A 16,577-nucleotide genomic window follows, 5' to 3' on the forward strand; every position below is an offset into this window, starting at 1 on the left:
GTGGGAAAACTTTATGCTGTCTTTAAGTCATTAATTGCATATGGCACAGTTTATCTCATAACTTTTCTATTTTGGTTTCCAGTGTATTTTAAAAGCTTTTGAATTTATAAAGTATCTTTGGAAATTTACAGGAATGAAGAGTTTACCAAATATAGTACATTTAATGGGAAAACCAAATAAAACTCAAATGTCATCTTAAGGTGTTTTTGTGGATTTCATATACTAGTCTTAAAGAGGCTCATTGGTTTCTATTTTTTATGATTGAATTTAATTGGTTTCAATATCAGATTAAAGTTTAATAATAAACATGTAATTAGTTGTCATCTGTCAAGCAGTATGCTAGGTGCAAAAACACTGTCTGTGCTCATGTAATCTGTACATACACCCTGTGAGGAATTATGATCCTCACAGGGTAAGGAAACAGAGTCTCACAAAAACTATGATTCATACATAAATATGTGACTAACCAGTGACATTGTAGGGATTATAGATCAAGTTATCTGAACCTCAACTCTATTATACTTTTTAATAAAATTAATTTATAAGAAGAAAATCTTGAAAATACTACCTTATACACATTGTTTTGATTGTTGGAAAATCAGCAGTCTGGATCATTAAAGGAAGATACTGTTGCTGACTCATTAAAGGAAGGTGATGCAGTATGTGGATTAGTGCCATGGACTTTGGAGTGAGGCCAACATGGGGCTCTTTGGCCATGGAGAAATGTCATGACATTGAGTGAAGTTTTATTCTGTTTTGTTTTGTTTTGTTTTGTTTTACTTCCAAGCCTCAGTTTTTTCATCTACTTAATGGTGATAATAAAACATGTTTCATAGGGTTGTAGCAAGAATTAACTATAATACTGAAGGTAGAGCATTTAGCAGAGGACTCAGCAGATAGTATAGATTCTTGGTAGCTAGTAGTAGGAGTAAGAGCAGTAATATAGGAAGGTGATAAACAAATTGGTTAAAGAAAGATTCTCATTGTTGTGTTCAGGGACATATAGAAACTTTTTTATTAATAAAATCATATTGATCTCGCAGAAGATTTTTAGTGATAAACAGTCCTTGAATAGTATATATAACTTTATGTGATGTTTTTAAAAGTATTTTAAAATATGGAGCCAGATTAGAATATTTTCAGTTTAAGGCCATATTTTTATTAGTATTGCTAGCAGAATGGGGATAGTGGCACGAGTAAGTTCTAGATAGTTGAAGAGTCCCCAATCCTTTTTTAAAAAAATATATACAAAAATAATTATATATATTTTTTGAGTCATTGAAAAAAGTTATATAATAATTTATGTTAGAGATGTTTGCCTTTTAGAAATATTGCTGATACATGGATTCTCATTTGGGATTATTCAGGATCAATCTCCAGTTACATACTTATATACATACATAGGTATCCAACTAAAGATTGACTGTATTAAAATAAAATGAAGTTTTTCAGAATCTAAGGATAATCATAGAGCTTCACTTTTTTTATTTCTTGTAGATATTTTAAGATACTCCCCATGTAGGCTTGGTCAAGAAACATCAAAGTATTTAAAGTGATAACCTTGAATATTTGTGTGTATACTATGAAGTCAACAAAGTAGGAAGAACCTGGTGCAAAAATATGAATTTTCACTATGGTCTTTGCAGATCTAATCTGTAATGAAAATGAAATAGATAAATGTAGGAATGGTTCATCCTTTTAGGATAAGCTAAATTTTTGTTGTTGGGAACTGACTTTTGAAAATTGTATTTATTTTGAATAGGATTAAATAGACTCAAAAAAGAAAAATTTCCATTTGTAAACATAAAGGGATAATATGTGTGTGTATGTGTATGTACATGTATGTTCTAGCTTATTTATACCATCATCATCCTTTTAACTGAGTAGTGAATTTTAATGTTTTAACCTTTAGATCTTCACTATATGATCTATTTTGTAGCAAAACCATCTGAATTCAAAGTATAATCTCATTTTCACTTCTTTTCTCAGATGATGAAACATGCTTGGAATAATTATAAAGATTATGCCTGGGGATTAAATGAACTTAAACCTATATCAAAAAAAGGCCATTCGAGCAGTTTGTTTGGTGAGTAGAATATACTTTGATTTCTTAGTGACAGTAACTTCTTTCCAATTGCCTGAACTACTGATAAATGGAAAGAACTCTGTGTGACCCCCCCAGCCAATGTTGCTAGGAAACTTGCACACCTGATGGAGTTATCTGCAAGGACTGTGCACAGTGTGTCCTTCAGATAGGACAGCAGCTGCACATAAGAATGACCTGAGTAACTTTAAAAATTGCTGATGCCTGGGGCATACTTCCAAATATTCTCACTTAAAGGGTATGGGGTGCAGTATCAGAATTTTTGGCTCCCTAAATGATTCCCAGCAGAGGAGCATTTGGTTGTCTGCATTAACTGCTTCCTGTCAGTTAAAAGCTGTGTCTTTATAGATACAGTGGCCAAAGCAACCAGCCGTGGTGATCTTCACTGTATCTCAACTTTGACTGTAGGTTTCTCCTGTTTGTACTACGGAAGAGAAAGTGATGATGGATTAGCCAGTTATTTGAATTTCCACTTATCCACTTTTGCACGCTTTATTGCATTTGGTCCTCACAGCAACTCTCTGTGATAGGTACTGTGGGTATTAATAACATTCCCATTTTGGGAGTAAAGAAGCTAAATAACCAGAAGAATCCGATGGATTCTTTGGGTCACAGAGCTATCCAGTGCCCTTCCTAATTCACTTGACTTCTTTCTGACACCCCCTGCCCCCAAATTTGTCTGTAAGTAACAAGATGAAGGGGATGGAGTCTTACTGTGGGACTTCTGAATTCACCAACAAAATACATGACTTTCCAAATCTTTAACTGAAAATGTTAAATAGTATCAATTCATATAACAAATAACAGTTTCAGCTGACATTATTGAACACTTTATGTTTACCAATGGTCAGTCATGCATCATCTCCTTTATCTTCATTATTATACCCTTTTTATAAGTGATAAAAATGAGGCTCAGAGAACAGCTTTCCCACAGATAGCCACCTCCTAACTGACTGAGCTGGGACTTGAACCCTAGTGTGGCTGACATCAGAGTCTATGTTCCTAATCGTGACACCATGCTTTTCCATTTATTCAGGACCTTCCATGTGTTTGGCTCCACTTCCAGCCCTGGTGCTAATGAAAATAATACAAGTCTTTGCAGAGTTTGTGGCCTAGGGCAGAACACATATGTGTAAATAGGGAATTATGAAAAGCACTAGGTGGTTCAGATGAAGTACTGAGGAACTAGTAGGATCTCAGATAGAGAGAAGAACATTGCAGGGGGTTGCAAGAAAACAGGTACGGAGAGCTGGGAAAAACAGAAGAAAAGAGGCAGGTTGGTTGGTCTATCACAATGACACAATTTGGAGATGAGGAGAGTAGTGGCAGTAGAAGGGACTTAAGACATTTCTAAAATAGTGTTCTCAGGACACAGTGACCAGTTAACATGGGTGATAAGAGATACAAATTGAAGAGGAAAACTAAAACTTCATGATGAGTCAGAGGCCTTTATTTTCTCATTGTTTATTATAACATTTTTTATTAACTTCATTTTTGCTTTTCCCTCTATGAAAGTTGTTTGTACCATTAAGAAATCATTTATATGTTAAATTGCCATAATCTTTATGAAAGAGATTATTTGGTTCTCTGTTAATACATTGATTTTCTTTAAATTTATTATTAAACGTTAAAAACATACTTCTTTTTGCCGTACCTTTTTTTTTACAATTTTCATTGACTTCTTCAGTAAAAGCAGTTTTCATCATCCAGATAAAAACTTCCTCTTTTTTTTTCTTTTTTAATAAAAAAGAGCTTCAGGTATTAGTATAAGGGAATAAAATATTAATAATCCAAATGATATTTATCTCACTCCCTCTTTAAATTAAAATGGGATACATAAGGATTTTCTTACTATAGTAATACCAATATAGTGAGACTTGTTACAAAGAAATATAAAGTTTTCTTATTATAGATGAGGAAAACTTAAATGACTTCTTTAGTTTACTATCAGTGAACATAAAAAATTATCTCAAGTATTCATGATCTCCCAATTCTTTTTTTTTTTTTTTTTTTTTCCCTTTTTGTGACCGGCCGCACTGTGCTCAACCAGTGAGCGCACAGGTCATCCCTATATAGGATCCGAACCCACGGTGGGAGCACTGCTGCACTCCCAGCGCCGCACTCTCCCGAGTGCGCCACAGGCTCGGCCCTCCCAATTCTACTTTAAATAGGAAACTAGAACTATGATCTCAAGATTTCAGAGACAGAAAAGATTTCAAGTAGACCTGCACCTCAAAGAGAAATATTTTGTGCTTGACCAGTTGTGCTCAGTGTAAAGCTAAAATATAAGAAGTAAAAATATTTACTTAAAGCTCCTAATGACTTAGAAATGAGATATCAATGAAAATATAAATCCGTTATTATATTTCCAAATGCCCACTTTAAACTATTCCCCCCATGTCGCCCTGAATCCATAGTGCTATTTTTCAAAAAAGTTATATTTAAAAAAAAACTGAATTACAATGAATGTGTTATGAAATGAATGTCCAGGATTTTTCTCCTTATCGTTAGATAAGATTTAGAATTACTTTATATTTTTTTGAAAATTAAGCATTTTAATATTCTGTTACTTATAGTTTTCTAATAATTTCTCAATTTTGTATTTGAAAAGAGTGTGCCAATGAAATAATTTCTATTTATATTAATATATTTGGTCTTTGATAATTCAGAACACTATCTATAGGAAGTATAGAACCCAGTCTTTCTGCAGCCATTCATTGGGCATCATTGTCACAATTGTGCAGGGATGCCATGAGGCACATGGAGATGAACAAGACATGACTTCTCTGTTCTAAGAAAGCTTACAGACTAAAAGAGATGCACACAACTAATTTTAATACAAGACAGAAAGTGACGAGTGCCAGAGCAACATAAAGTCTCCATGTCACTGGAATTCAGAGGAAATAAACCACAGAGTCAGGACTGGTTAGGTGGGGCTGGGGGGAGAGTTAGGATTAGTCAGGTTTCATAGAGGGGGTGAAATTTCATTTTAGAGTACTGGTTTCTTAGAGCTATCACTAAACAATTTTTAGTGTAATTATATTTAGACAGTTTTGCATAGGTGCACTTCGATGTAATTACATTAAATTTAATATGTACATTGCTCCTTTGTTTTAGGCCTATTCTTTTCTTGCTAGAGAATGCAATCACAAATGGAATTTCTAGAGTTTATTTTCTACAACTCAGAAGAAACTTTAAAGATTAGTGCATCAGCCTGTATGGTCTGCGATAATTTTCAGTTTGGATCTGGTGCAGTTTTTGTATTTTCTTTCCTTCGCCAAAAGAATTGTAAACTCTGCAATGTTACTTGTATTAGTCCATTTCTGTTGCTTATTACAAAGTACCTGGAACTGAGTAATTTATAAGAAAATGAAATTTATTCCTTACAGTTTTCGAGGCTGGGAAGTCTAAAATCCAGGGAACACATCTGCCAAAGGCCTTCGTGGTGACAGTGACCCAGGGGTCTCACATGGCAGAACGGCAGAGCAGAGAGAGAGATACTCTCATGTACCCTCCTTTTAAAGCCCTAAGAACCATGCCCATGACCACCATTATTAATCTATTCACTATGGTGTGGTACTACAATCTAATCACCTCTTCAGGGCCCCACCTTTGAATGTCCCTAATAGGATTTCCCACTTACTTAACAGTCACAGTGGGGATCAAACTTTTAATACATAAAATTTGAGGGACACAATTCAATCCGTATCATTACTGCTTGTTAATAAATATTGTAATACTCTCTCTCTTTCCTAGATATGGTCAATTTGCATATATGTATCTGTCAAAAGTATTTTACCAAATAAATTTTCTCATGTTTTCAGGTAACATCAAAGGTGCAACTATAGTAGATGCCTTGGACACACTTTTTATTATGGACATGAAAAATGAATTTCAAGAAGCAAAATCATGGATTGAAAAAAATTTAGATTTTAATGTGGTAAGTTTAAGTTGCTAATTCAGTCTTTAATTCTTAATTAACATGGATAAATTCTATAGTAGCAGATTATTGTATTTTAATGTACCTTAGCGGAAATAAATATGTCTTTAATTCTAACACAGGTCTAGGTGGCTTCATTGCTCATGTTTTTATCTGTGCCATGGTGCAGCTAGCAGCAGCAGCCACTTTCCCAAACATAAGGCTTCAAACTTTGTTGATCAGATACTTTCAGTAAAAAATTTTGACAGTATATATAGAGAGAGAAATAGATAAATAGTATAGACAGAGAGTACATATATATGGATAGATAGATATGTGCTGTCGTTCTCAGCAAATACTTCAAGACCATCATTGTACAGTGGGGGAAAGATTCAGAATTAAGGATAGTGGATACATCTAACAGTTCTTGATAATTTTGATTGGGTGGGACTGCATCTTACCCGATCTAATTTGATAGTAATTGTTTAACCTCATCATGATGTTGACAAAGAACTTGTTCTAAGAAAAGGAAGTGTGTTGGCCCTGGCATTTCTTAGTCATTCACTATGTTTGAATTATTGGTATTGTTTTTAATCTGAGATTACTTTGCAGAAATCCTTATAAGCCTCTTCTCTGTCTGTTAAGCATTTGATAATATCTCTAAATCCTCATAACAAGGCACAAATAATGTGCTATATGTTGAAAATGGACAAAGAATGAGGCTTCCCTGCCCACCCCTCTGCTTTGTGGCAGTCTTGTGTTCCCAGAGACCAAGTGAGGACAACAGTGTCACTCAGAATATTAAAGATCAGTGAAACTAAGTCTTTTCCCCATCTCTTTGGATTAAAAACACATATAAATTAAAAGTTTTATTATTTTGTTCCTTTTCCTCTAATTAATTGCTGTATATACCATGTTTGGGAGACCTTAAGGACAGGCAGATGAGTCTACATTTAATCTGCCTGATAACTGAATCTGGAATGTAAAGGAGATAATATTCCACTATAAAGGGACCTTGGAGATCAATGTGTTAAGACTTTTTTATTTTAAACATGAGAAAACAGGCATAAGGAGCTAGTGATTTACTCAAGGTTATAAAGCTTGATAGGAATGACATCTGATAGCTCTGATATAACTGATAGAACTAAGTATGAAAAATTAAAGCAATGGAAAAAATTACATTTCCTTTTTGCGGGTTCTCTTGATAATACTTTTGTCTTATTATAAATAAATTCAACTACCTACTTTCAAAAACCTACAGATTTATCTTCAGCTATATATGAGATTGATTGTTCTCTCTCTCTCTTTCTCTCTGTCTCTTTAAGAAAGGGTGGGGGGATAGTAACTAGAGTCCTCCAAAATCTGATGATGGAAGACAGGAAGTAGACTTTAATAATACTAGACCTGTGAAAAGTGTCCAAGTTCCTTATTAATCCTTGTGTTGGTCTGTCTGATAATTACAGCATTGTTGCTCCAAACCTCCTCAAATACTGCAGCAATTCCTTACTTTCATGGCCAGTGGTAGTCTGAAGAGCTCTGGACTTGGGGTGGGGGTGGAGACTGGGGAGCAGTTTTATTTAAAAAGACTAAGCACAGAGGTCTCTCAAGGTAACAGACCATGTTACTGTAACAGAAGGCAGTTGGCTGGCCTCAGACCACCACCGGATGACATAAATGTGTTCCATGGGCAGAGGAGACCTGTGCGAAAGCAGAATGGATCTAATAGAGAATATCACAGTGTGCAGAAGAGACCAGCAACCAGTTACCTGGCTTCCTTACTTGTAAGATGAAGGGATTGGACTAGCTTTGAATGATTGCTAAGATACTGAACTTTGAAGTTTTGTTTATTTAAAATTTTATTTTTGTTTTTTGATAAGATTTTGTTCAATTAGTTGACAGTCCATTTTAGGAATGTTCATAATAATCTTGGGCTATACCTTTAAAATGTACTTTATACTATAGCCACAGGTATCAAATTTCTGCTTATTATTCTATTCTTAATGTAAGAGGTATTGAAACATATTTGTTGCAGTTCTCTCTTTGGGTATTACCATATTTTCCCTTGTTAAGAATATAAGTTATCAATAATTTCCAAATGATAGTGCTTTCCATATTAAAAATAGCAACATATAAATTCAGGAAAGGTATATTGATTTATTCTTCTAATCATTACATTATAAAGTTCTTCAGCTTACTCTTTTCTAGTTGGTTTTAATATATTACGTGTGAGAATTTGTCTTATATTCACCCGTTCTACCTAGAGATTCAAGTGATTATTTCAACAATTATATGATTTTCCTTTTAAAAAACATTGAAGGAAAAAGAGAGAAAAATTATTTAATTTTTTATGGATAACATGTAGTGTAATTCCAGATTGGATATATTATTGCTTGTATTTAAATTGACACTTTTCCCTGGTGAGGTATTTTAATCAACAGTGTGAGAGTATTGTAAAAAAAAAAAAAAATTAGTGTGTCCAAATTTATTGCAAGGGACAAGTAAAAATGAAACTGAAACAAGCACTATTGTTGAGAGTTGGTTTATCCTACGGTGCTCCTAAGTGTAAAGAAATCTTAGTCAAGAATAAATTTGTTTATATGTGAAATATTTAATTTATATCACTTAAAAGTGTAAAGTCAATGCTATTTCTTGGTTTATATTGTCATTAGCTAAAACTCATTTTCTTTTCATTAAGGCTTAGCAAGTTGATTCATTTTGCATACTTTGTAGCACAAAGTTCAAATCATTTTAATAACCGGCTTAAAATAAATCACTGGGATAATATGTTCAGGGGAGTAGAAGCAAGGGCTTTGTGGATGGAGCTTTGTGTATAGTTCAGTTATCTATAGCAGCACGTAGATATTGGCAGAAAACCCTAAGGTAGACTCTGTGGATGAGTTCTCTGATTTTAATTCAAAGTAATCCTAGGACAAAGAATCTAAAACTGATTCTTGGTTATTTATTATTCATTCACTCATGTATTAATTATTTACTAAGTACCTTCTCAGGATTAGGTACTTATCCTTATGGAGCTTCTAGTCTAACAGGAAAAGTAGTCAGGGTACCCTAGCGACAGCAGGGTTGTCTAAGGAAGGAAGAAAAGAGAGTGGAAACTACTTTTTAATGAGTACCTGATACATACCACGTATTATGCTAGATGAATTTTTTTCATAGGTTATGTCATTCAATCTTTGTGACAATTATACAGGCTAAGTATTTTCCCTATTTTTATCCATGAAGAAGTGGTTAATTAATCTGCCTAAAATTAGGCAGCAAGTAAAGGCTGTGGTTTGAACATGGTCCATCTAATTCAATGATCCTGGGTTTTTTTTATTGGAAAGGAAATGCAAAGAGTTGAGAAATATATAAATAACCAGGAAATTTGAGTCTTCTAAGGATAGGCATGTTATCTTAATATCACAGTACTCATTAGTATATCATTCAATAGATATTCAATAAATGTTTGTTAAAAGAATGAGAAGTTAAGCTATCTTGTCCTACTTCTCAACAGACTGTGCTATACTCAGCTGGAAGATGAGCTGACAGGGCACAAGGATAGCTGTCATGTTTTTGTATATGTCATATATATTTTTTATATGTGTCATTTTTATATAGTTAGAGATGATCTGGAGTTCAAGTGCAGTGGATCTGTGTTTACCTAACCTACTTCCAGAACAGATTTGTGGTTTCTCCTGATATAAGATCATTAACATAAGACCAAATCATCAAGGATTTCCTATTTGGGCATTTCTTAACTGGCACTTTAAAAACATATTGATTACCTATATTCTTATATGAAAAATATTTAAAACTGTCCTCAGTAACAAATTTTGCAGAATATGTAGCATTGTTCTCCAGATAACAATTTTTTTATATGAGTATAAAACAATGCTATTAAAATTATCCTTAAAAAGCATTTTTCTACACTGAGGTAGAAAAGTTAAGAACTCGATATGAGAGGCAGTACTTTGAGAATAACAAAGGATAGATGATTAGCTTGCTACAGACTCTAACCGGTAACACACTAAAACTGTGATCTTTGGCAAGCACCTAGATTGTGACTTTGGTTGTAATGAGCACCTTATGTTTTGAATAGTAGAGCTACTGGTGGCAGAGGTGAGTTTTTTAAATTAAAAAAAATCCATACTGTTTATCCAGTTTGAATGCCATCCTACTTTTCAAGAAAATTACCTGTAGGATTCCCTGTAGGAAGGATATAAGTTGACTTCAAGAAGCAACTTTGTATCTTCTCAAATGCCTACATGAGCACTTGGCTTAGGTTCAGAGTCCCATGCCATAGAGAGTGAAAGAAGTGACTTTTGCCTTCGTATTGCCCCTGAGAAAGGTCTATTTTAGAGCAGTATTACATCCCCTGATGGGTGCAGGAACCTAAGTTAATTATCCTATTGAATGGAGTGATTTAGTATTTTCCATCTGAGTGCTGAGGAATACCTGCCAACAGTGATGATTTGGGTTTTGGCTATCAGAGGGTACTGAACTGTTCTCTCTGGTTTCAATCCGTTGGGCTGCTACTTGAGACCTTTCTGGAACCATGTGGTAAAAACCACCTATGAAAATAGAGAAGATGGTTATTTGCCTATCTTTGTGGCCCAGAGAACTTGTACTTTGTTAATAGTCTGAAGAGATTTATCATGTTTCTTAAATATGAAACTAAAAGCTGCTAGGACACTGTCATACTGTTACACTATGAAATACAGATGGGCCCTCTCTTACCATGGTTCCACTTACAATTTTTCTACTTTACAGTGGTGCAAAGTTGATGCATACTCAGTAGAAACTACTTTGAATTTTGAATTTTCATCTTTTCCCAGGCTAGAAATATGTGGTACGATACTCTTACACGAGATATTCAATACTTTATTATACTATAGACTTTGTGTTAGATGATTTTGCCCAAATATAAGCTGATATAAGTGTTCTGAACACTTTTAAGTTAGGTTAGACCAGACTATTCAGTAGGTTAGGTGTATTAAATGCAAGTTCTACTCACCATAGTTTCAACTTACGATGTGTTTATCAGGATGTAGCCCTATCCTAAGTAAAGGAGCATCTCTATTGCAATTTAATCTGTTAAAAGTAATTTTATACTTAATCTTCAAAGTGTAATACAACACACACTTTGAAGTACCATTTATACATAAAGGTGTACACTAGGCCTAAACATAAGCAAGGCTTATAGGCAGTCATCTACTTTAATCAATGGCTTTGAAGAGTCTCATGTTGTTTCCAATATGTTTCTCAGTAAGATAAAGCATAGTTATATATGTTAATAGTGGAGCAGTTGTTATTAAGTGTAGTTACTGCATTGGATTATGGTAGAGCAGTTATTATTAAAGCTTGATTGTCTCGTGTATAATAATAGCCTGAGAACCCCAGGTTTATAGTTCACTGAGTAGAAAGTTGACAGGAACTTTGGAGGAATAGGTAGCACGGGAATAGTCCCTGATTTCAGGGATCAGAGAATTGTCCTTTAAAATAAAATTAAATAAAATAAAAAGACCTATTATACTTTGAGTTTACCCTGAAAATCACTCAGAATAGAATTTAAATATTTCTTAAAAGTGTTTTTCTAAAAGATCTTTTTCAGTTTAATGCAATCAGTCAGATCTCCTTTGCTGTGTGGAATCATAAGATAACAAGGAGAATTCTGTTCTGTTACAAGTTTCATTCTAAATAACCATTACAAGGCTTGAAGGTTTAAAGAAACAATTTATGCATTCCTCAGGGAAAACTTGCCTCTCTATAGTTCCTCAAGCAAGAGGAAACTGTAGCTGAATCTGCTCCAAAAACCTGAATTTGTTATTGTCATGGTCAAGCCTGTTACTTCATTTACATCGGTTAAAATCAATCATTTTATAGATAATTTGGTGAATACGTTGCTTATAAATGTACAATCTAATAAATTTTTTGAATTGTTTAAAATCCTATCTTGTCAAGGGGAAGGAGGTTGTTCTCTCAGGTACTCATTTTGAAACAGATTTTGAAGTCACTTTTCCACCCACATGCCCAGATAGGATTAAATTCTTCATGTTCATGAGCTCATGATATGTTGATTTGTCTTTTTTTTGGGGGGGGGGAAGCTATCTTGTCCTACTTCTCACTTGTCAAGGGGAAGGAGGTTGTTCTCTCAGGTACTCATTTTGAAACAGATTTTGAAGTCACTTTTCCACCCACATGCCCAGATAGGATTAAATTCTTCATGTTCATGAGCTCATGATATGTTGATTTGTCTTTTTTTTGGGGGGGGGGGGGATCAAACCATGCACCTCGGTGTTATCAGCACCGTGCTCTAACCAACTGAGCTAACCAGCCAGTCCCAATGATATGTTGATTTGGAGGAAGCCTTTCCCAGCAGAGAGATGGAGCACAATATTAAGGATTGGGGGAGGAGAACATACGAAATAATTTATAAAGAATATAGTAATTCTCAAATACTAGACCTTATAAAGAAGGAAACCTTTGAAATGACTGAAAAGGAATTCTGAGCAACAATTTTAAGGAAGCTCACTGAGATACAAGAAGACTCAAATAACAATGAAATGAGAAAAAAAAATCCAGGATATGAAGGGAGAAATTTACAAAGAGATTAATACATTTTAAAAGGATGTAGCAGAACTCATGGGAACTGAAAAATTCACTCAGTGAAATAAAAAACACAGCCAAGAGCTTAAGTAGCAGGCTAGATTAAGCAGAAGAAGGAATTTCTGATATTGAAGACAGACTTATGAAATAACCCAGGCAGACAAAAAAAAGAAAAAAGAATTTTAAAAAATGAAGAAAATCTAAAAGAGCTAGCAGACAACCTTAAACACATAAACATTTGAGTCATGGGTGTTTCAGAAGGGGAGGAGAAAGGAAAAGGCATGGAAACCTATTCAATGAAGTAATAACTGAGAACTTCCCAGGTATAGGGAGAAACACAGACCTTCCAGTCCAGGAGGCTTGAAGATCCCCAGACAGATTCAAGCCATAAAGATCCTTTCCAAGACATTATAGTCAAACTGGCAAAGCTCAAAGACAAAGAGACAATCTTAAAAGAAGCAAGAGAAAAGCATCAAGTCAACTATCAGGGGATCCCTACCAGACTAACAGCAGACTTCTTAATAGAAACTCTACAGGCCAGAAGAAAATGGGATGATATATTCAAAATACTAAAAGAAAAAACTTCCAGCCAAGGATACTATACCCAGAAAGGCTGTCCTTCAGAAATGAGAGAGAAATAGTATTTTCCAGACAGACAAAAACTGCAGGAGTTCACCACCACATGACCAGCCCTACAAGAAATCCTCAAGCAGTCCGGCATCTGGAATCTGAAAAATGATCATCATTACCATGAATACACAAGAAAGAACAAAACCCACTGATAAAACAAAAATGCAAATGAGAGAGAAACTTTTCTGTGGTGGTAAATCTTACCGCCACAAAAAAAATCATAATTACAGGGCCAGCCCGGTGGCGCACTGCTACAGTGCGCCACTTGGGAAGCGCAGCAGCGCTCCCGCCGAGGGTTCGGATCCCACATACAGACCGGCCGCTCACTGGCTGAGCGAAAAGTCATATTCTTGGGCCAGCCCGGTGGCGCACTGCTACAGTACGCCGCTTGGGAGCGCGGTGGCGCTCCCGCCGAGGGTTCGGATCCCACATACAGACCGGCCGCTCACTGGCTGAGCGAAAAGTCATATTCTTGGGCCAGCCCGGTGGCGCACTGCTACAGTACGCCGCTTGGGAGCGCGGTGGCGCTCCCGCCGAGGGTTCGGATCCCACATACAGACCGGCCGCTCACTGGCTGAGCGAAAAGTCATATTCTTGGGCCAGCCCGGTGGCGCACTGCTACAGTACGCCGCTTGGGAGCGCGGTGGCGCTCCCGCCGAGGGTTCGGATCCCACATACAGACCGGTTCCCGCTCACTGGCTGAGCGAGGTGTGGGAGCAACACCGAGGGTTGCGATCCCGTTGCCGGTCCCAGTCCGGTGCGGGCGCGACACTGAGGGTTGCGATCCATTGCCGGACACGAAAAAAAAAATGAAAAAAAAAATCATAATTACAATAAAACAAAAGCAAACAAACTCGGTCTCTTTGGTAGAGGATAGGGAAACAATTCATTTTTTGAAAACTAGTAAGTAAAAGGGAAGAGTCAAGCATTTATCCTGGCTTTCCTATATGAATTGTTCCTCAGGATAACCATAAATAGCTGAGAAGGGAACACATCTGTCTATTGAAGTATCCCAACTAGTAAATAAAGAGGGAATGAAATAATTAGAATATGGCATTTTGCAAACCTCTATTGAAATAGTGGATCTAGCAAATGATCATCAATGTCTGCTGGCATCACAGAGAGATGATCAGATAATGGGCCTCCTGCAGTAAGAACATATAACTCTGAAGCCAAATCTAACCTGAGTGAGACCAAGCCTCAGGATCCAGCAACCAGTCACCAGGAAATGCAGAGGATGGTGGAGCATGTCAAATGATGCCACTGGGATGGAGCCAGCAAAACCAGACCTTGGGAAACTCGAGGGGTAAAAGCGAAAAAATTAGATGAAGGGGAACCTGTAGATTAAAAGAAACAAGAGACAGCTGATATAGCAACCAATGAAACAAGCAGAACTTGTTTGGATCCTGATGTAAACAAATCAGTTTTAAGAAAGAAAGAGGGAGGGGGAGAAAATTGGAGGAATTTATACATGTTTAATGTTTGATTATATTAAAGAATCATTATTGATTTTTAAAATGTTAAAAAAAATTATAAATTAGACTCTTCCATTTTAGCAATCTTTATCACTTTATCTCATAGTTTTGCTTATATATATAGGAAACCAGAAAGAGGACAAAAACGTTAAGAAAATGGATAATCTTGTGGAAATTATCAGTCCAAGGCACCTAGGACAGTAATAGAGATTAGTACCAAGGTGTAATTTTCCTATCATTTGTTCTATTCACCTCTTGATTTAAAGTGTGAATTTAGTCATACCACATATTTTATTAAATGTTTAGATGAATCTGGTTAAGTATGTTCTTTGATTTAGTGACCACTGCTAGGAAAATACCGGAATGAAAGAGCCATTTCTCGTATCCAGATTTTCATATGGGCAGGCTTTTGGCACAAAATTTTCAACCTCCATTTGCTTGTCAGTTGTGACATTAATGATCAGGTGCATGCAATTTAAACAAAAGACTGGATCTGCCTCTCAAACTGGCACTAGCATAAGACTGTGTACTAGAAGCCACAGAATACAGGGACATATTCCTGGGATGCAATCTTACTTAAAGATTTAAGGAGGAAGTTAATTTTGTCTTAAATGAAGCAGACTGCAAAATTCATATTAATTGTGCTGTAGATTGGATGCCCATTGTAACTGTTGAGGGTGGGAAATCCTATTATAGTAATTGAGAGAGGTAGAGCCTTGAAGAGGTGATTAGATTGTAGCATCATGCTGTAGTGAATGGATTAATAGTGGTGGTCAGGGGTGGCGTGGTTTTGAGGGCTTTAAAAAGAAGAGCACTTGAGAGATTAGTCTCTCTGCTCCGTGATTTTCTGCCATAGTGAGACTCCTGAATCACTGTCACCATTACCACAGCTTTCATCAAATGTGTTCCTTGGACTTTGGACTTCCCATCCTCCAAAACTGAAAACAATAAATTTTGTTTTCTTTATAAATCACACAGTTCCAGGTATTTTGTTATAAGCAGCAGAAACAGACTAATACAAATTGTTAGGATAAATCACACAAGATTTTAGTGTTATAGGCTGCTTCATCTACATACTGTCCTCTCCCTGCCCTAACCTCTCTTCTGTCATCAGAATAAGTCCCTAGAAGACTTTTAGAACATCTTAAAAGATACAGCATGAATATTAATAGGAAGAGCATATTCATTTAAATTTAATATGATTATTTTAATGGAAATTGGAATGGGAGTTTTATAAAAATGGCCTAAAATCCTCAAATTACAGAAGCTCACTTTTGAAAATCCAGATACTGTATATTGTGTGCCCAAAAGGAAGTTGGTCGGGATACTGTATTTCAGAAGAGGATTTTTAGCCATTGAGAAATATGACCCCATATGAGTCAGAGAAGAAGAATACTATGATTCTAGAGTTTTTGATTTTCCAATAATTTTGTGGGAGCTAGGCTTTAGTTTATTTAGGCTGAGCTCCTGCACAGTGATAATGGCAGCAACTGTCTACTAAGTACCCTTCTTGGGCCAGGTATTATGCACAGTGCTTCACATTCATGAACTCAGTGCCTTGTAAAGAATGCATTGTCCCTTTTTACAAAATTATAAAACCAAGACTCAGAGAGAATAGGTAAGTTGCCTGTCATCTCACACTCAGGTAGCTCCCAAACCAGCCTTCTATCCAAGTAAAGTCTTTCTGACTCTAAGCCAGTGTCTTTATAGTCTGTTGCCCTAGTATAGCCCATCAATTTGTTATGCTGGCAGAATTTTTATCTTCTTAGTGCTTTTGATCTAAGAATCTGTAAAGAATGGCCTAGAGTGTCTAAATTTCAATCTTCTGGCCTAAAATATAATATAA

At 35.7% G+C, this 16,577-nt stretch overlaps 1 protein-coding gene across 1 annotated transcript in view; it reads left to right on the forward strand.

The window, feature by feature from the left end:
* Nucleotides 1-16,577, forward strand: part of MAN1A1 (mannosidase, alpha, class 1A, member 1) — a 165,870-nt gene that overhangs the window by 45,787 nt on the left and 103,506 nt on the right. Inside the window, exons 4-5 of the mRNA XM_008583287.1 lie at nt 1,990-2,086; nt 5,929-6,044. Of these exons, the coding sequence (XP_008581509.1) occupies nt 1,990-2,086; nt 5,929-6,044 (213 nt within the window). The remainder of the gene's footprint in view (nt 1-1,989; nt 2,087-5,928; nt 6,045-16,577) is intronic.

The sequence above is a fragment of the Galeopterus variegatus genome, unplaced genomic scaffold (assembly GCF_000696425.1).
Source record: "Galeopterus variegatus unplaced genomic scaffold, G_variegatus-3.0.2 Scaffold96, whole genome shotgun sequence".
Taxonomy (NCBI): domain Eukaryota; kingdom Metazoa; phylum Chordata; class Mammalia; order Dermoptera; family Cynocephalidae; genus Galeopterus; species Galeopterus variegatus.